Here is a 21,647-nt window from a genome sequence, read left to right as displayed (position 1 = left end):
TTTTGTAATTGATGTTATCTTAAAGTTATATGAGATAGGCTAAAGTGGTTCCTGTGTAAATAAGCCGTAAAGCTTACTTAGGATCTCCTTTTGGTTGACCTTGTAGCAGTGATTTGTGCTGTTATGAAACCGTACTTTTTCCTATTGCAAACTTCTAATAAATTCTTCAATCAATCAATCAATCAATCAATCAATCAATCAATCAATCCATTTGGTTCTGTACTCTCAGAGTTAAATAGCTTAACAGTGAGGATGTTATGTAATGTTACATTGTAGATTGGGGTCACAGAGATATCAAATTCAAATGATTGGGTGTCCAAATAAAATTAATAATAATAATAATAAAAGAGAAATCACTGCTTTATATTCTTCATGGGTAAAAACAAGTTTTATAGCATACTGTAATTTGTAGGTCACGGGGTGTGAGTTACACACCCTCCTCGTGAACAGAAAAGAGAAGAAACTCTACACGTTCACCTCCCCAAAGAAAAACATTGTTGGGGGAAAAAAGAGAAAGAAAGAAAAAGAGGAGAAAAAAAGAAAGAAAAGAAAACCCCCTACTCGATGGAAGGGCGAACGAGCCAATCAGAGCTGTGAAAGATTTCGATTTTCCACCATGTCTCCGATGATTGGTTATCGGAGCCGACCGCGGACACGACCCCCGGCAGCCGATTGGCTGCTTTTCCCGGCTCTCTGGAAGTCATTAGTTCAAACGACTCCGTCTCTCTCATTTCATTCAGATCAGATACATTGTTTCACGCTGCCTGCCTGCAGACAGTGCGCGCTGCTCGTGCTGCTGCGTGTCTCCGTGTTTCAAAACCATTACAGGATCATTATCACGTCATAATAATAATTAGTCGTTCACTTTGGACTGCGGATTTAAAACAACTTCTTGGACAGGGTTTGCATTCACTTATCGCAGGGAGGTAAGTTTATGAAATGGCTGCCTCGGTTATACTTACGTTTTAGAGTCCATTCCTCGGTGTTATTTTAATTTCTGATAAATGTAACCACATTTGTTCACTCTCAAGAGTTGCAAATGTTTCTTAAATGTTTAATTTCGACATTCTTTAGTTTTCCTTTTGCATTTATTATAAATACCGCGGCCGTTAACTTTCACGTTTTTGCAAAACCCTCAACTAGTAGGAGTGACTGTTAATTATCCGCTGTAACTTAATGAACTGAATGCAGTGCACCCGCATGATTCCACCATTGTTTTTGTTATTGTTTACATGCAGCATGTGGTTATAATTAGACTGGTGTTCCTGTGAACTGTGATGGCCTGAGTGGGTTTGGTGGTAAACTGCTTTTACTGGCATGAGTCAGACACTCTTGACTAAAAGAGTGTGTGTGTGTGTGTGTGTGTGTGTGTGTGTGTGTGTGTGTGTGTGTGTGTGTGTGTGTGTGTTGTGTGTGTGTGTGTGTGTGTGTGTGTGTGTGTGTGTGTGAACAGAATGTGTGTTTTACAGAAAACACAGTCAGATTGTAGGATTTTAAACGTATATGAACCGTGACCATACGTGATTAAAAACTCCAGGATCCACCCAATGTGCAACTGTGCATGCCAGAGAGATGTGGGGTTAGATATGGACAAACTAGTAGGCTAGTAGGACCTGTGTGACAGTATGTTGTGAATGGGAGGCTCTCTCCATTCCGACATGCTGTCTGTTGTCCTTAATAATTTGATGATGGCTCATGGTTGCCTCTGATGTTGAGAGACAGACAGAAAGTCAGACAGACATAAATGGGTTTCACGAGAGAGAGAGAGAGAGAGACCGAGAGGTAGAGGTTGTATACAAAGTGAATGCAAAACATGGAATTGCTGCTGTCATCCGTTTCAAAGGTTTATCCCAAGCTAAGCCCATTTCCTAAGTGGATGTATAACTATTGTGACAGCGAATTCACAATTAACATGTTCTTGTAAGTTGCAATGTAACAGTTCTGTAACTGTTACAGCGCACCATATTCTTTATTCATGTCCAAATGTACACATTTTCCTTTGTTTTGATTGCTTTGTTCCACTTTTGCTATGGTAACCAGGCAATGATTTTCTCATGCCAATAAAGCCTCTTTGAATTGAGAGAGATGGAGATAACACGTCTTTAGGAACGTGTTGTATCTCATGTGTCTGGGTTAATATTGTACCAGTCCAGCACACTGGGTCTCTCATAGGCAAGGCAAGGCAACTTTATATATACAGCACCTTTCATATTTCAAGGCAATTCAAAGTGCTTTAAAGAATAGAAACAAATACATTCAGAGTGCAACAATGCACTTTAAAAAGAAGAATATATATATATATATATATATATATATATATATATATATATATATATATATATATATATATATATATATATATATATATATATATATACATGCATACATATAGTTTTTTTTCCACCTCTTTCTTACACAATAAAATAATACCAGTGTTGAGTTTAGCTTGAGAGTGGCACAAGTTCAGGTGTGTCACTCTTGACTCATTGTCGGTCGTCAGGTATAAAGCAAAATAACGCCTCATGCTGCAAACCACTCTGAATGTTGGTGTAAGACCAGTATAAACACTGTTTATTTGTCTTTGTTTTTAGGCAGCATTCAGGATTCTCTTTGTACGTGTCAGCAATAAGACAGATTGTTCTCATTCAGCAGTTCAGTTTCGGTACATAACACCACCTGACACATTGGAACCAGAAGTGCATGCATGGGGTGAAGTTTGTGGTGCAAAGTTGAACGGCTCATAAAAGTGACTTTAATTGCTCTTTATCTGCTCTGATATGGCCTGTTCTGCATGGCAGTAGGCTACTGGGAGAGGTTATACAACCGGTCAGGGGCGTCACAAGGGGTAGGAAAGTGGGACTGAGTTACTAGGGCCCAAGGTGGAGGGGCCCTATAGTAACTTTAGCTATTGAAAAATAGCAGATATACAAGCTCACAGCCGCGCTGCGAGCTTGTAGATCTGCTATTTTTGAAAAGTCGTAAAAATCTTTGAATATGTATTTTTTAAGCGAACATTTGTAACTAAAATTTTGCTTCCGGGGAGGGGTCCCTGGAACTAAATATTTTGAGATGGGGGTCTAGCTGTGGCCAAATACACATCATCTTGGGGGTCCTTCACATGAAAACGTTTGAGCACCACTGACATAGAAACATAAGTTTCTTGCACACATTTTCACGCTTTTTCAAAAATAGCAGATCTACAAGCTCGCAGCGCGGCACTCTGTGCCGCACTGTGAGCTTGTATATCTGCTATTTTTCAGTAGTTTAACATTCATGGGGGGCCCGCAGTGAATCCTTGTACCCACAGGGCCCAGAATTTGGTGTGACGCCCCTGCAACCGGTTAGCTGGAAGTGTTTTACTTGCTCATTTTTACTTACGATTATTTAGTTTTTTTCCCGTTATCAGTAGTGAACGGCTATAGTGTACAATCAGTAATCTGTCCCACTGACAATCTAGCTGTGATAAGCACTTTGTTGTACAATGCGAGGACTTCGAGGCTTTTAAAGTCCTTTCAAACCTGTTGCACCTGTTTATGTAGGTTTATGTAGGGACAACCAGGAAACCAAACCTGGTCGACAGCTAGCTCTGGTCCGTAAAGCGTTTGAAAGAGTTCTCCTTAACGCTATGTCAGTAACCATCCGGTGCGCCGGCAGGAAAGCCTGCGCACACTCTTGTCTGGTCCAAAAATAACAAATACAGTTTTGCTACTCACCAAAACAAAGGTGACTGGTGAGTTGAAAGACACTGAGACACTCTTCCTGGTTTTTGCGAAACAGCAAAACGTTGCAGAGCCGAATAACACCCAACGAGACTAATGCTCTGTTAATGCGGCCCTCTGACCTGCGCGCCAGTAGTGAGTTCACACCATAGACATAGAAAGGTTCTGGGCATATGCCTCGTGGGGAGAGTATTTTTTGCAGGTCTTTAAGTCCGAGTGTATCAAAAAAGCAACTGGGTTAAGCACCATTGGTCCGACCAGTTTAACATTCACCAGCTTGGCATTCACCAGCTTGGCATTCACCAGCGTCGGCTGGTTAGCATTTCACCAGGCTAGCACTCACCAGCGTCGGCAGGTTAGCATTCACCAGTGTTGGGTTAAGTTTAGGTTTAGGTGTATCTCCGTCCCCCAGACTTTCGTCACCTCCGCGCAGCCAATCACAAGCTTCGGTCTACCTTAACCCAGTAGCCTTTTTGATACACTGACAGAGTCACGCAACATCTGCACTGGATGGAGACGTGCCAATAAAGCTCTGTATAATTTAAGTCCCGGAAAATGGTCTCCGGCACTCCTGGACGTCCGGCCTCCAGTTGTTGCACGTCGCTCCTATGAACTGTGGCGGATGAGGCATCTAGCTTTTTATGTCTATGGTTGGCACTGTGATGGCGAGGACAAATAGTACAAAACTAGAAGAAGTAGTGTCTCCATCTGGTAGATGCTGGGGGCAGAATTTTGCATACCATGACATTGAAAGGCTGGCTCTGAAGCTGAGGGAACATACTGTAGGACCTAAGCTGACCCCACTGATTAGGCCCACAAATTCACAAAACAATGGTTGTGATATTTGGTATGATCTATCTACTGTTACTTTTAGTTTCTATTTTAGTTTTCCTAAATCCAGCATACAAATAGTTAGTGACATGAGGAGATCTTAAGCTTTCGGTTTCTGTATTAGTTTGCCTAAATCCAGCTGGCATAGATATGGCACAAATGGCGAGAAGGACTTCTTACATTGGATTTCTATTAATGCACTCTGGTGCGCCTTCATCTGTAATGGTGTACGTGCTGTAGTTAATGTCATTAGTCCGGGCTAGTCTCTTTAGAACGGACAAGGACAAACTACATATCGGGACAGTTTCATGTGTGATTGAGTTCGGCCCCAATTCACTTGCTTGTTTGTTGTCAGGTCTAATAACAAATTCATTAGAAATAACTTAAGAAAGTATTGCGTCACAAACAAAGATCTGGGATGTGTTCTTAAATGATGGCCTATTTGGGATGGGGAAACTATTAATGAGGGAACATGGGGATGACTGTGATAATCCCATCCAACTTGGTTCTTTCACTCACATTTGTTAAGTAAAAGTATCAATACTGCAAAGTAGAAATACACTGACAACACTGTTACAAATAAAAGTCCGGAATTCTAAATTTACTTGAGTAAAAGTATAAAATAAATGTATTGGCATTTGGCATCAAAATGTACTTAAAGAACCAAATAAGTAGAAAGTACTTACTCAATACTGTACTGCAGACTGTCCTGTTTCACAAGTTTCTCAAATGTGTAATGTCTAAAAATCTTTTGAAAATAGTAGATCTACAAGCTCATAATGCGAAGCTGAAGATGTATGTTTTGTAACAATAATCAAAACCAAAAGTAACTAGTAACTCAAGTTATGTAATTGTAGGGTAGTAAAAGTACAATATTGTCCTCTGAGATATAGTGGAGTAGAAGTAAAAATATTGAATAAAATTGTAAATACTCCAGTAAAGTAAAAGATACCTCAACATTGTACTTAAGTACAATCACTTGAGGAAATGTGCTTTGTTACATCCCACTAGGGCTGTCACGATTATGACATTTTACATGACGATTAATTGTCCCTCAAATAATTGCGATTAATGATTTAATTGTGTATTTGTCGTTGACAATTACATTTCTGTTTGGCTTTTAGGCTTTGAAGTTGCACATGGCAATCATGACACATAACGTAAATCTAAAAAGAAATTACTGACATATTTGACAATTTTATACTTAAAAAAGAACATTGATAGTGGAAATAGCCGATCTACAAGCTCACAACACGTCGCGATGCGACGCGTTGTGAGCTTGTAGATCTGCTATTTCCACTACTTTTTGAAAGTGAACATGGAAACGATTATGACGATTATGTAAAATAACTGCGATTACCTCAAATAATTGCGATTATTAGACGATTATGTAATAATTGTGACAGCACTACTTCCCAGCCACTGCTGATTGCTGAGGACCAAAGGCAGTGTGGTCACATGTGTGCTTCTCTGGAACAGGCCCACTCTGAACTGCCACAGGTTGGCCATGCATGCCCCCTGAACGGAATCGCATTAGTACCAGGAATTTACTTTTGCAGCACAGTAGCACTGATCTTGTGGCCCAGTCGTCTTGTCGATATTTGGCTAACCGTGAAGGTGACCAAGGGTTCAAGGTGGTTACACTTTGGCTTATGGTGCACTAACAGCTTTGTCGGTGCAGGAATAAGTTGGCTTGAATTATACTTAGTTTCGGGTGTAGCGCACTAGAAATAGCTGATCTACAAACTCACAACGCATTGTGCTGTGACATGCACAGCTTCAAGTATGAATCAGTCAAAAGTACTTGGACTTCGTACTTGGACTTGGACGTGTGTGTGTGTGTGTGTGTGTGTGTGGCAGTGCACTGTAGAGATCATGCATTAGACATTAGGCTTTAAATTAAAATACTTAAGCTTTTTGTGGAGAGCAATTCTCTGGGTAAATATAAATGTAATTGCAGGAAAGTTTAGGGTTTATGTTCTGAAAAGTCCTTTCATCTCTGTGTGTAGAAATAAGACACTGTGGTTTATTCAAACCAAACCACAAGATCACCAGCAGGTCAGTGAGAGAACCCTTTAAATCTGCTGTAAACCCATAGCACATTCACAGTCAGTGACTTCAAGATGGCATGGCATAATAATCGGCGAAAGCTCTGACTCATTGTGACATCACTTCATAAAAGGCTCTGACATCACGTACGCCACATGAGTCAACAAAAAATCTCTGTGATTGTGTATGTATGTATGTAATCCGCGTATCTCGAGAACCGTTCGTCCCACGGGCACACGCGTTCTCCATATATGGGCATAAAATGAATGCCCCCATATATGGGCATAAAATGGATTGCAGACAGACAGATACAGATATCTCCATATATGGACATAAATGGACAGAGGCAAACAGATGGTCAAAGATCTCCATATATGGGCATAAAATGGACGCAGACAGACAGATACAGATATCTCCATATATGGGCATAAATGGACACAGGCAAACAGATGTTCAAAACGGGTCCTATGACAACAGGTATAATGAGGTTTGCATTAAAGGGGGAACCGGCACTGTGTCTGCAACACAGTTGGAGGCACAGACAGATACTCCATATATGGGCATAAAATGGACGCAGATAGACAGATATCTCCATATATGGGCATAAAATGGACCCAGAACTATAACTGCAGTGATCTCCATATATGGACATAAAATGGACGCCGACAGACAGACAGACAGATACAGATATCTCCATATATGGGCATAAATGGACACAGGCAGACAGATGGTCAAAACGGGTCCTATGAAAACAGGTATAATGGGGTTTGCATTAAAGGGCGGGGCATTCATTCCCTATTTACATTGTTCCGAGTTGGCCAGGTCGCCGACTAGACGCTGGGCCGTCTAGTATGCTATAATGCTCTAACTCACTGCACAAAGCATGTTGTCACTGTTGGGCAGAAACCTTGTATCTCCATATTTCATTTTACATTTTTTCCCTTCACTTTTTGTAGTTGCAAAATTGGAATCTACAAGTTGTCAAACACATTGCGTCACAAAGCACTTTGATTGTGTAGATCAGAGTTAATATAACCAATGAAAAGATAACAAGAATTTGTGATTGAATATCAATATTGAATATGTTTTTTTTGGGGCACACAGTACATGTTTTCCACCTGTCCCCAAAAAATTATATGAAAAAATGTTTTTAGAATGACTGAAATGTCCACTGACATACTCCGTCATGTCAATACGGACACATGGATATCATGACGGTGAAGCGAGTGAGTGAGTTTGTGATCTGGTCTGATCTGGTCTGGTCTCTTCCTGGGGTCTTTGTGTGGTCGTTAATACCGTGACAGGCTGGATAATACCTCTATTGTTAAAGACATCCCCCATATGCTTCTGTTCTAAACAGGCCCCAACACAGCCAGCTACCATTTAAAACCACATTATGGGATTTTGGTCTAAAATCTGGCTGAAGTTGAATAGATTAAAGTTGGAATTCTTGGATGTCTTCAGCTCTGGAGCCAAGCAGATTGAGTTTAGTCTTTTTTATGGGAGAATGTGCAGACCTGTCTGAGTGGGACAGACTTGTTTTATGTTTTGGGTTCCCAAACAACAGGAACAACGGATTGAAGGATGCACACGCACACAGTTTTGGGTCTTGGAAAAAAAAACATGATGCATGAATGCAAAAGTTTATGGGGATATTCATGTTTGAAAGTTATATTCTCCCATGTTTTCAAAACTATCTTGAAAGGAGAGAAATCTAGTGGGCACATGCAACAATGTGACTTTGGCCTCCACTTTGAAGTAAACCATGATGCATGGATATCTTTTCCTACATTTTTACTTGCCACATCAAACTTACACGCAAAGACTGTAATTTTTCAAAGTTTACAAACAAAAGGAGCCTAAATTCCTTGCTTTAAACGTCAAATTCAAACTGCCATTTAGTCATCCCAGCTTATAATCAGGCCTTACACTCACAGTTCCATCTAGAAAATTACAACATTTCAGTACTGTGGGATGTAGTAACTCAAATGTCCCAATTGTAAACTTTTCAGGGATTGAAAAACCCAAACAAAACCATGCTGACCATAGCAGTCGCATTCATTCTGTTTTCTTCAAAGTGACTGTTGTCACTGTTATCGATTGGATTTAACATCAATGTGTTACAAGCGCAAATTTTACCTATCATTTTAAAATGGACGATTTACTTTAGAGCAAGTGGGCATGATCTTTCGGCAAGTAAAAGACATGGCTTGTAGAGTGGTTTTGACAGTTTGTGAGCCGTGTGTTGATTTATTCTTATTATTTATTTTATTATTACCTTTAACAGAATTAGAAGGACGGCATTGAGCAGCTAATCCAAGAGTGCAGGAGACAGAGTGGCACTGCACGGGTTTACCCTGGCATGTCTCCACACTCGTGTGTGTGTGTGTGTGTGTGCGTGCGTGCGTGCGTGCGTGCGTGCGTGCGTGCGTGCGTGCGTGCGTGCGCGTGTGTAAAATATCTGTGGCATCGGTCCTTAATTGGTCCAATTGGCACTTAAAAGTTGGAACGCAAATGTCTGCTGGATACAAGCTCACAAGATGCGACACGTAGTCAGCGGTGGCGTAGTCAGTAGATGTGCTACTTTTTGAAAAAACTTTAGAATATCTTTTACTTAAGGTTTTCAATATACTTTGCCTATAATGACATAATGGCGAGTCCAGTTTGAAAGTGCTTTTTAATGACACGTTTACCCTTCACATTCTCCAGGTCACCATGCCTCCTACCACTCCCTACGCTGGCAAGTTTGGCCCCTGCGGTCCCTACAGCAGCAACAACAACAACTCTCAGCCTCACAGTCCGTACTGCAACGCAGCCGCCAGTCCCAGCCGGGAAAACCTCTACGACAACGCCTACTGCCCCGCCACGGAAAACCCTTACGACGTCCCACAGCCTCACAGCCCCTACCGGAATGGCGGCGGCGTCGCCGTGCCCACGTCTAAGGGCCGTATGTACAACAACAACAACCACATGACAGAGAACCCCTACGCCGTGTCCCAACAGACGCACCACAGTCCCCGTCGCACCGCCAGTTCCTGTAGCAGCGGACGCTCTTACCGTAATGCCCATGGCGGCGGCGGAGGCGACCACCTCTACCGTAACGGCAGCAGCTGCAGCAGCAACAGCACTGAGACCCATTGCAGCAACGCCACCGTAGCCAAAGAACACCATGGTGGTACCTACGGCAACGGCATCACCGCCAGCTACGGCGAGATGTGCTACCATGACAACAGCTTGGTGTCTGGGTCGCTCGAGGCGCTGATCCAGCACTTGGTTCCGACGGTCGACTACTACCCTGACGTGAGAAACCATGATCTATCAGTTTCTAGGGCTGTCACGATTGTGACATTTTACATGACGATTAATTGTCACACAAATAATTGCTATTATTGACTTGATTGTGTTTTTGCTGCTGAACACTGGAGCACATGAATAAAAATTACATTTCTGTTTGGCTTTTAAGTTGCACAGGGAAGATATGACAAATAACCTAAATATACTAAGGAATGTCTGGCATATTTAATAACTTTATTCTTTATACATTTATAGTGTAAATAGCCGAGCTTGTAGCACTGCTATTTCCACTACTTTTTGAAAGTGTTTGAAACTATATGAACATTTCTCAACATGGAAATGATTATGATGATTATGCAAAGTAATTGAGATCTTCACTGATTGGAGTAACCATGCCCTATCAATTATTCCAACAGGCATAAGCCATATGCGGTTTTTGAAATTGAGCTCAAATAATTCAAGCATTCACAAACACATTCCCTCAATGCATGTTTGATGTAGGCAGCCAAGTACAGTCGCCTAAACTTGTCAACATTGATACTAATTTATGGAGGGCTCAAAAAGAACTCAGATATATTGCCATGCTAAATTTACAAATATATTGGCGGTACAGTAGCTGTTTTCTTTTTCCATATTGCTGTAGGCCTATTAGTAGAAGGGAGGGAGCTAAATGGATATTTTGTCATTGTCCTTTGTGTATTTTGCATTGAGGTTGTTGTTAAATTCTTTGCATATTTTCTGATCTGGTCCCTGTTTGTTTTGCTTCCCGTCCACCAGAGGTCATATGTGTTCACCTTCCTACTGAGCTCTCGTCTCTTCCTGCACCCCTATGAGCTGATGACCCGGGTCTGTCACCTCTGTGTGGAGCAGCAGCGCTCCGGGGACCCCCTGCTGGACAAAGTAGGTACAACACACAGAGAGAAGTAGAGGAAGATGTTACAGTAATCCAATTATGGATGACATAATCACTGGAATTAGCTAAACCGATACAAATGAAGTATAGTACAGGGTTATGTGGTTTTCATGTTGTTTCGTTTATATAGGCCTGAGGGGAAAAGAATATATATATATTTGTTCACTTCAGTCTTTTTTGGTATTTGCCCAACCCTAATATTTATGGTCCTCACAATGCTCAAAAGAACGCTGCATAAACACTCAAACATCTTCAGGCTCCTTGTTGAAAAGAAACCACCAAAGTGGAAAGGGCAGCACTCCAAAAACATGAAAAAAGCAAGACATAGGCTCGCCCAAGTGCACATTCTTTTATTCAGGTTAACACGTTTCGTCCTCAGCCAAAGTCACCACCAAAGTGGTTTATGTTCAAGTGGTTGATTTTAGTAGCCAAGCAGTGCACCCACCGCTAAAGAGACGCGCTGGGGAAGTGTGGATTCAGTTTAGTCAACCCATTTAGGCCTAGAATTATTTGATACTTTAGCTATTGAAAAATAGCAGATATACAAGCTCACAGCGCGGCACCGAGTGCCGCGCTGCGAGCTTGTAGATCTGCTATTTTTGAAAAGTAATGAAAATGTGTGCAAATCTCCAAAGTGGTTTATTTTCAAGTGGTTGATTTTAGTAGCTAAGCAGTGCACCTACCGCTAAAGAGACGCACAGGGGAAGCGGACCTGCTGTATATCATCTAGATGTCCTCAGGCTCCTTGTAAACACTAACGTAATTCCACCAACGCTGTCAGATCCGTGTCCGAGACGTGGCCCCCAAGCTGGTCCAGCTGTTGACAGAGTGGACGGAGACCTTCCCCTACGACTTCAGAGACGAGAGGATGATGCGCTGCCTCAAGGACATGACTCACCACGTGGCCCGAGCAGATGAGGTTCGTGTGTAACAACAATGTATCAATGTTATATTGTTGTTAAAATCTTTTCTGGAGATTATTTTTGGGGCCCACTTGTAATATCCTCACGGCTCACCAGTAGTCCCCAGCCCACATGTTGAGAAACACTGCATTATACCAGGGGTCTTTCAGGCCAAGGACCCCTTAGAGATGAATCAGGGACCATCCATCTTCAACCGCTTATCCGTGAAGAAGGGACCCCTACATATTGTATAGAATTGTGTGGTAGATTCAACTTCATAGATGCTTCATAGACTTAATTGACAGCACCGTCATCGCTGTTGAATTCATGTTAATTAGCATTTTCAGAGATTTAAGTTTTTAGCAAACCTGACTTTTCACTCTGCACGTTGTCTGCTTTACACCAAACCTCTTTGCCGAAAATAGCTGGACTACAAGCTCACAACATCGCTTCGGGGAGTGTACTGTAGATCTATCTTTGGCTGAAGTTCTCCTCAGAACAGGGATGCTATCACACAAAGATTTGGCACCCCAACCCTGTAGTAACTCTGAGGACCCTCTGTAGGAGCCCCAGACCCCTTGTTGAAGACACCTGCCTTATGCTGTATGGTTTTGCTCTGTGTGTATTGCATTGATCCAGTACTCGTGGCGAGCCATGCAGCAGATGACCCAGAGGTTGATCAAGCGCCTGTCGGCTCTGGGACAGTACGAGGAGGCGGTGGCAGCGCTCAACGCCGTGGCCATGGAGAGACCGGCCTCTCTGAAGAGCAAGCAGTCCTCGGGTCAGCGCAGCGACATGCTGAGCGTGTGCGACGAGCCCTTTGTCCTCGCCCAACAGCTCACACACATCGAACTGGTAAGAAGTTAGATTCAGTTTAGTTAAAGAAGTGGTGCCATAGTTCTGTACTTTTTCAGTTTTGTATGTGTAGATTCCTGACCACTCCCGCCCCGCCCCCTCAATGATTCCATTTCTGACCGCCCGCTCCCTCCCACATAGCATTGTTTATTTGTGAGGAAGAGTTGCTCACCGATAGAGGGAAAGTGTTTATATTGCCACGGGAGTCATGGGGACATATTATATTATAGCAGTGGTTCTCAAACTTTCACATTTGAAGGTCTCCCCTTAACTTTGACAGTGTACAAATGGAACCAAATGGACCCGTTGGCGTCCATTTGGTTCCATTTGTACACTGTCAAAGTTACAGTAAATGCAGGATTTAGACCCCCATGAAGAAACCTAGAGAGTCCCTGAAATCCACTTTGAGAACCACTGTATTATAGGTAGGCTGTAGGCTTTAGTGTGTGTTCATTTAACTCCTAAAAGAGTGTTCAAATGTCTTCTCTCCGTGCAGGACAGGCTGAGTTTCATTGGCCCTGAGGAGTTCATCCAGACGTTCTCCATGAAGGACCCCTTGGAAAATCACAAGGTATTTTACAGTATTTATTTTTGTTCAGTGTATCCCAAACACAGTGGAACGACACATTTCTGGTCCTGAGTAAATAGCCGGTGTTTGGATTAATTATTTATTACGTATTAAACTCTTTTGGTGAAAAATCGAGATGCAATATTTCTGCCTAGGTTACCTTAACAGACTCCATTACCAGGTGTTATTTTAATCACTTCAGTGGTTCTCAACCAAGCCCACTTGAAGATCTTGAAAGTGTTCGCGGCCCACCAGTCTGACCACTTCTTAAGTGGTCAGATGGGTGGGCTACGTGCATTTTCAGAACATATTTTATAATAATAAAAATCATAATAATAATACATAAAATGTATATAGCGCTCTTCTTAGTACCCAAAGACAAAATAAACAACTTTATTAGGATCATTTTAATGTAGTATACTTACATTTATTGCTAGCCTATATTACTTTTTTTTCGTGGCCATGCTTAGAACGTACATGCTGAAGTGATCTTTATTTATTTATTACTTTTTTTTTTTTTTTTTATGTGTGCAGCAATCTTCAGTCAGGTCTCTCACCTTGTGTTACATAAGTATCATAATAAGATCTGTTGAGTGCAGAAAAGTGGTATGTTTGAATGAGTCATGGTCCGGCCAGGGAGGGGGTGACGGGCAGTGGAGAGTGGGCTGGCAGTGTTGTATAAGCTTTTAACAAGGATTTCTTTGAATGCACAGCAAGTACCCTCATATAAAAAGAGCTTTTAAAACACTGAGTTTGCAATCGCAAAGTGCTTTGTTCACAAAACAAGAAGACAAAAAACACAGGAACAGTGTCTGTATTTGTGTGTGTAATATGTAGGTTTATTTATTTAATTTCTTAATTTATTTATTTGTCAAATAGATGTGCACTACTATGTAGCCTAATACAATTATTTGCTATATAGCATGTACTATACAGTACTATTGCATTTGCTATATATTCTATGGTAAATGAGATGACATCAAACCGTTAGATCTCTATATTGCATAGAACTGTAATCATATTGCGTCGACCATGGGAGCTAGCCTAGCACAGCTAAACAATCCACCCATGTTAACACATATATACTGCAGTTAGTTACCTGCATTAGTATATACTGTGGTCTGGCTATACCAGGCTAGTAGGGAGCAAGTTAAGTATAGAAACCTGCTGTGTCACACTACCCTGAAATGGTTTACACACACACCACCTCCAACAGATCGCGCCAGAGCACCACATAAAGAGAGGCACAGTCCAGTCACACTCTCTCTCTCTCGGTCTGTGTGTCTTGCCAGATTGTGCGAGTGAAACAAGCCTCCATGTCTGCAACCAATGTTGTGTGTACGTTGCCAGATTAACACTGCCTAATTGCCGAAAAGTCTGTTGTTTCCGCACGCCCTGACAGTCGATTATCGCCCTTAGGGCGTCTTACTGGTCATATTGATGAAGGAACACATGGAAGAGCTGTGTGCCAAGTCACAGTGGAACTGCAAGAGAGTTACCAGTTTATAACAGAACTCTCTCCCTCTTTCAGGGTTTCTTCAGGAAGCGTAAAACCAGTAACCTGGAGGCTTACATCAACTGGTTCAACCGACTCAGTTATCTTGTGGCTACTGAGATCTGTATGGTGAGATATGCTTTATTCTGTCTGTCTGTGTGTCACAATACAAATAAAGATGGTAAAATATTGCAAGAAAAGGTTGATAATGTTGACAAGGATATGTTGTGTTAACAATAAAAGCAAGTAAATCCATCCATCCGTGATTAACCCACTAAGACAGGGAACGCACCTTTGTTACGTTAGATTTTCACCACTTTAACCATTATTTTAACTATAAAGAAAATAGCAGATATACAAGCTCACAGCTTGTAGATCTGCTATTTTTGAAAGATCGTGAAAATGTGTGCAAATCTTTAAATAAATATAGGGAGTCCCTGGAACAAAATATTTTGAGATGGGGGTCGGTGGTCAAATACATATCATTTCTAGGGGTTCTTGACATTAAAAAGTTTGAGCACCACTATATAGACACATACGTTTTTCAGAAAACCGTTTAGGATTTGGAAGACATTTTTAGGTATTTTTCAGGCCTAAATGGGTCAACTGTTGCGCCACTAGTTTGTCTCCTGAACTCCTTGCTGCCCTCTGCTGCTTCATCCTGTTCCATCTGTCCCTCATCCTCCTCCTGTTCTGTTCTCGTTTACAGCCAGTGAAGAAGAAACACAGAGCGCGAGCCATCGAGTTCTTCATTGACGTCGCCCAAGAGTGTTTCAATATTGGCAACTTTAACTCCCTCATGGCCATCATCAGTAAGTATTTTAAGAATACCATCCATGAATATAAATGCTGTAGTCGTGTATACAGTATGACTAATGCACACAATATGCTGTGGTTATGTAGGTGTAGTCTATTGTGTGTGTATGTATTGTGTGCTACTGTAGTATGCCTACTCAAACTCACTATTTGTAACGTTAATTCTCTTTCTGTCACTCTCTTGCTTTTCTTCTTTCTCTCTCACTCACAGCTGGGATGAATATGAGTCCTGTGGCTCGCCTGAGGAAGACTTGGAATAAGGTCAATACTGACAAATTTGCAATTCTAGAGGTGAGAAAACTACTCTGGCATTGAAAACCCTAAAACGTAGACATCCCAAAACACTGCTGACCATGTTTTGTTGTGAAAATAAAGTAAATACAAATGGACGACAGGAAGATATCTTTTGAAAACGGTGATGCAGACAGATACCCACTTTGACTTCCTGACTGGCTCTTATTAGTCAGGTCCCTATCACATGACCCTTCTGGGTTGTTAGCTAAATAAGATACATTTGTTCGTAGAATTCCTCATTGGTCCAAAATGATAGAGCTGAACCTAATGGACCCGGGAAATGTGTTCAGAGCTTGGTTCCAATTATTTCGTATTTCGCATTTGTATGTATTTTTGAGAGTGTGACATCATGTGATGTCTTTATCTGTTCTCATTCTTCAGCACCAGATGGACCCATCCAGTAACTTCAGTAATTATCGCACATCTCTCCGTGGCGCCACCCAGAGGTCTGAGACGGCACATAGCAGTCAGGAAAGGGTGAGAGAGCATACAAAGGCCTCGTCACATTGTTTTATACGATGCCGGTATCGTTTGCCAAATTGAATAGATCTACAAGCTGCCAATTTTCTTTCTGGCAAAGCGACACCCTTTGGCGATGGCATATATACGCCATTGGTACCTAAACCTTTCCATGCCAAGGACCACCAAATAGCCATATCCTCTTGCTCTTGCCTCCCTGTTGAAAAATGGCTTTAAAAGAACAGAAATAGCCCATCTACAAGCTCACAACGTGTTGCATCGTGACACGTTGCGGTCCTGTAGAGTTTTTCCGCTTTTTATTTTCTCAAAAATAAACATTTTTGACTGTAACGACATGCCTAAAATAGGCCAATCATATCCCGCTTCTAACTTGTTGTGAACCTCTCCTCTAGATTGTGATTCCTTTCTTCAGTCTGCTCATAAAGGACATCTACTTCCTGAACGAGGGCTGTGCCAGCAGGCTGGCCAACGGACACATCAACTTTGAGGTCAGTCTGAACTTAACCACGTCAAGCTGATCTACACGCTCACAACATGCCACAACGTATTGCGCTAGTAGCTTGTAAATCGATGTTTTTCAGCGACAGGATTTGTGTTCTCAAGCCGTTCTTGAGACCATTGGCCTTAGTGACTTGTTGTGGCAGAGTGGAGAATGGCTGTCACTGAGCAGGCAATCTGTTGCTTTCAGCTGATTGCTTTGCCAAAAAAAATACATTTTGATGGTCTACTGTAAGCACTATCTATGTACAGGTCATTACTCCTATTTAATGACAAACGTTTTGCGATATGTTGTGAGCTAGTAGATACGCTATTTTTGGTGTGTAGAGGTTAAATTAAAGGGGGAAAAAAGAGGAGCCACCTAGTATAGACCCCTGGGAGATGTGAAAACGTGATGAAGTTACAAAGAGAACCTTTAGACCTGGCTGCTCAGTTCTGTGACTGAACTTTTAATGATTGTTATCATTGTTATTGTTGTTTCTTAATCAGAAACTGTGGGACCTGGCTAAGCAGGTGAGCGAGTTCCTGGTGTGGCGTCAAGTGATATGTCCCTTCGAGAGAGACCGTCGGATCCTCCAACATCTGGTCACCTCGCCCATCTTCAATGAAGATGGTCAGCACTCATTCACAATCCATCTATAAGCACGCCTTGAATTGGCAAACTATAGTTTTATCACCTGTTTCGAAATTGCACAAAGGCTAGCTATCTATATAATGCTAACAGACTGGTGGCAAGTGGAACAACTTTCACCCAACCAAAGGGAGAACAGCATAGCCAATGAAAACAATATGGCAGCGGTTTGTGAAAATCTGCTGGTGCAAAATGCATTCACGCTTCAAAACAAACAATGCTCAGTCTTTTCTACTTTCTCTCCTTCATGCAGAGCTGCATCTGGCTTCATATGAGAGTGAAGGACCCGAAAATAACATGGAGAAAGACAGCCGTAGATCTCTGAGGTTTGTACACATTAACAAATACGCACACAAGCAGGCTGCTCTCTGCCGAAAGCCTTGTATGTCCAGAACTATTAATCGGTGTAGTTATTATTTAGTCACGATTCTTAATACTTTTCATTGGTTAAATATTTATGAAACACACAGACAGACTTAACCACTTTCTACCTGGTGTCCCTATTTAGGCATGTAGTTGTAAGGAAAATTGTGATACTTGCAGATGTGCTATTTTCACGTTGTATAAATTTGTCCATTCATAAAAAAACAAAAAACAAACAATAGATAAGATATGTCGTTGCTGCACAACAGCCTTGCTAAAGCATCGATGTACTGTATCTCTGCCTCATTGTTATATAATATGTATATGCACAAATTCATCTATAAACACAATCCTTTTGTTGTGGAAACATCATGTGTGTGGTCAGAATGAGGCTGAACCACAAGCTTATAAATCTGTTTTTGAATCTGAATCTTGAAAAGTAACAGTTTTGGATATAGAGGTTACCACCTGACAAGAGACTATATTCATTTATTCTTTTCTGCCATAGATCCTCACTTTTGCATCGAGAGAATCGCTCTTAAGACCGGGATTCCCCTCTGAATGGACCAAAGCCTTCCCCCACAGCACTACTTCTTACACCAACTTGACAACTCGGCATTCTAAATGCAGAGGTTGGAGCACTGTTTTCTTCTATGACCAAACTCTGGGCCTTAATCCATACTTTGACAGACCCTGCACTAAAACAAAACACTTATTTTTCTAAGAATATTCTCCAAATTCTGCCTGGCCTTAAAGGAGGATTTCGGCCAAAAAGGCAATCTCGAAAAGTACTAATTTGGTCCCCCAAAAGATGTTTTCGCTACATGCCTGCGACAGATAATTCCGTTCCAGCCCGTTCCAAGTGAACGGGCTCCCGGAAGTAACGTGAAACACAAGATTTCAATGGGAGTTCAAATTCACGGCTTTATGGCAATAATGGCGGAGCTGGGTGGAAATAAACTATGAATACTGACTCGAGGCATTATCTGGACCATCTATTGGGGGACAAAATAAGTACTTTTAGAGGTGAGATTGCCTTTTTGGCAAAAAATCTCCTTTAAAACCCTATTGATGTTTGATCATTATGAGTGATGTTTACTAAGGGGCTCCTGGATCATCTGACGGACCTCTAACACTTGGGCTATGGAAAGTGAAAATCCATGTTCTTTCTTTTGGAGGAATATGTACAATATGGAAAGCAGAAATTCATATGGATCAACAAAATGAACTAAATCAACAAATTCCACTAGCGAACTTTCCGAGGGAAAAACAAAGATGTCAATTATGTGACTTGGATTATATACAGTATTGTATCGTACATAATATACAGTATTATATGCAGTACTGTAGGGTGGCTCCAGTAATAGTCAAAGGTGTGTGTGTGTGTGTGTGTGTGTGTGTGTGTGTGTGTGTGTGTGTGTGTGTGTGTGTGTGTGTGTGTGTGTGTGTGTGTGTGTGTGTGTGTGTGTGTGTGTGTGTGTGTGTGTGTGTGTGTGTGTGTGTGTGTGTGTGTGAGAGAGCATGCACGCTGTATTTACCTGTTTCTTTTAAAACAGTCATGGACATAAAGCTCAAACAGCATAGTTGAACTGGAGAATGAGAGCCAAGTATTGCTTAACATTTATGTTATAAATTACAGTCTCACAGCAACTATCACTGTACACTGCAAAATGCTGAGTGTCAGTTGAAGTTGACATTGGATTTTACAGTGGTTTTGCTCTGTTGTGTTGTACAGTGATGGTTTATAATACGTTTTGTCAGTGCATCTGGAGCAGATTTATGATTATATAAGATGCTATTCATTTGCTTTCAGTTTAAAAAATAAATTGTGGTAATTTTGTATGGCGTTTTAAAAAAGTATTTGTTTTTTGTAAATTGTCGCCTAAATTTGTGTTTTGATAGCAGATATTATATTTTGTCATTTGTGTGAAAGACGAGATATAACCTTATTTTATTTTGTATTAACGTTTAGGAGTCTACTTTTTCCATATGTGTAGTGGAGAATCCACTATGACTGCATATCAATGCCAAACATCTTGAGAGTAATGTTTAACATGATGGCGGTGTGAAGATCTGTGTAGATCTGCTAATATTTGCGGTGTGTAACACTGTCGTACGACAAAGTATAAATCAGGCTTAACTGAGATAAGCTCATGCCAATTATGAAAGCTAAATGAAATGCACTTCAGCAACATTGAAGGGTCTTGTGTCTTGTAAAATATGATTATTATATAATTGTCTAACTTTTTTTCTTGTCTTGCACAGTATTACATTATGTTGTATTTTGTATCAGAAGGTTAAAAGTCAATGGTTATGAAATGTTATATATAAGTGTGATATATCTTTTTCTTATGCTCTCTTTCTGATGTGTTGCCCTGATGAGCTTGTTGCTGGTTAGCTTGCTCTGTGCTGGTAACATGTAAGCTATTTTCTTAGTGGTTAATAGCCCATGTATGATATTTGACAGATTTTTGGGGTCTGTATGAAGAACGGACCATAAAGGGGTTTGAAACCCTAGAAACCCAAACATGACAGGGTTTGGCATATTTGGCAATGCAGCTGCAGCTAATCTTATGCTGTATGCCACGTTTGAATTAGCTGAAGTCTTTTTCTTTTAACATGAACTGGAAAACAAACGACATCTTCGGCCTGGGGTTTCAGCCACCTTTTAAAGCCTATGACCCTCAAACTTCTATTCATCTCAGCTGTTCTAATGTGATGATATGGACATTAAATTCACACTGTAAACGCTACAAAATGTTACTTCTATGTCTTTATATCCCTGTGAGGATTTTTAGCTATACTTTTTTTTTTTACTTCATGTACCATTTGTGCCAGCCATTGCAGGGTGTTTTCTTGTTTTTTGAAATAAAAACATTTAATTTACCAGTACCTTGCATTACATATGTTGTAATTTTTTTCATATTTTGGTTATTTGAGACACATTGTGTATGACAGTGATGTAAATGGTTCAAAACCATACGTTGGACTTGATCAGTCTTCCAATGCCAGGCTACCCATTGATTGCCACCATGCCCCCCCCCCCCCAGCCTAAGCTTGATTTGCCAAATTCCTGACACCTAGTTTGTCAGTCCACTTTTCACAGTCAGTTTGCTACTTTGCTTCAATCACCACAGACATTTAGGCCTACAAGGACAAGGACTTTTCCATATGGGCACAAAAGTGCTCCTCTGACAATGGTTATAATGGGTATTATATTGCATAACAGGACAAGGCATTCCCTTTGCGTCGTTCCCAACTTGCATCACTCCCGAGTAGGCCAGAACCCGCCCATAAATTATAGTTACTAGTCCTTACCCGTAGGCCACCCTTACCTGTGTGGTTTCCTATTTATAGTCTGGATAACCATGTGAGGCTTGACCAATCCTCAAGCTTGCATATGGGCTCACTTCACACTTGGTGGACAGACAGACATTCGGTGGATTGATATCGAAGATAGAATAGATAGTGCTTGGTGTGTGAACAACATTTAAATGAGGCTGAGAGAGACAGAGTGAGTGATATGCAGTATACATGCACGCACACGTCACACACACGCATCATTATCTAATTCTCATTCTCAATCTGTCCCTGGAACTATCACCTGATGCTATTTATTTACAAAGCAAGCAAGTCAAGTTTATTTATATAGCACATTTCATAAACGTAGGCAATTAAAAAGTGCATTACATAAAGAACAAAATACAGCAAAATGTATTTAATGAGGAATAAACAATAGAAATAATAAAATGGAGAAATAAAACAATTAAAAAATGCATGAAAGGTAAAGGTCAACATGCAATTATGGTTTGACATGTTTCACACTCAGCAATAATTGTGGATTGTCAGTTGTACATGTTGTGTACATCATACGTTTGTGTTTGTGATATGTCTTCCTCCATGTGTCTTGATAAACTTGTAGTATTTCCTGCATACATT

General features: G+C 41.0%; 1 protein-coding gene across 1 annotated transcript; it reads left to right on the top strand.

Annotated features, from left to right (window-relative positions):
• The first annotated feature begins 870 nt into the window (after window positions 1-870).
• LOC308299705 (ras-GEF domain-containing family member 1B-B-like) lies at window positions 871-18,290 on the top strand. Its single transcript, XM_080743495.1, has 14 exons — window positions 871-926; window positions 9,309-9,899; window positions 10,671-10,793; window positions 11,588-11,725; window positions 12,348-12,563; window positions 13,060-13,134; window positions 14,663-14,755; window positions 15,336-15,438; window positions 15,654-15,733; window positions 16,118-16,213; window positions 16,609-16,704; window positions 17,204-17,327; window positions 17,599-17,671; window positions 18,217-18,290. The coding sequence occupies exons 2-14, from the start codon at window positions 9,315-9,317 to the stop codon at window positions 18,248-18,250; spliced, it is 1,836 nt and encodes a 611-aa protein (XP_080599621.1). The 5' UTR covers window positions 871-926; window positions 9,309-9,314; the 3' UTR covers window positions 18,251-18,290.
• Window positions 18,291-21,647: the final 3,357 nt, after the last annotated feature.

Source organism: Nannobrachium achirus (genome assembly GCF_963921795.1).
Source record: "Nannobrachium achirus genome assembly, chromosome: 15".
Taxonomy (NCBI): domain Eukaryota; kingdom Metazoa; phylum Chordata; class Actinopteri; order Myctophiformes; family Myctophidae; genus Nannobrachium; species Nannobrachium achirus.
The sequence above is the reverse complement of the archived record's forward strand: the minus strand, read 5'-3'. Positions and strand labels throughout refer to the sequence as shown.

Excerpts from the sequence above, each read along its gene's own strand:
- LOC308299705 (XM_080743495.1), top strand. The coding sequence starts at position 9,315 with ATGCCTCCTACCACTCCCTACGCTGGCAAGTTTGGCCCCTGCGGTCCC. Across the intron at positions 9,900-10,670 it reads CGGTCGACTACTACCCTGAC|AGGTCATATGTGTTCACCTT; the intron begins GTGAGAAACCAT and ends CCCGTCCACCAG. Across the intron at positions 17,672-18,216 it reads GACAGCCGTAGATCTCTGAG|ATCCTCACTTTTGCATCGAG; the intron begins GTTTGTACACAT and ends TTTCTGCCATAG.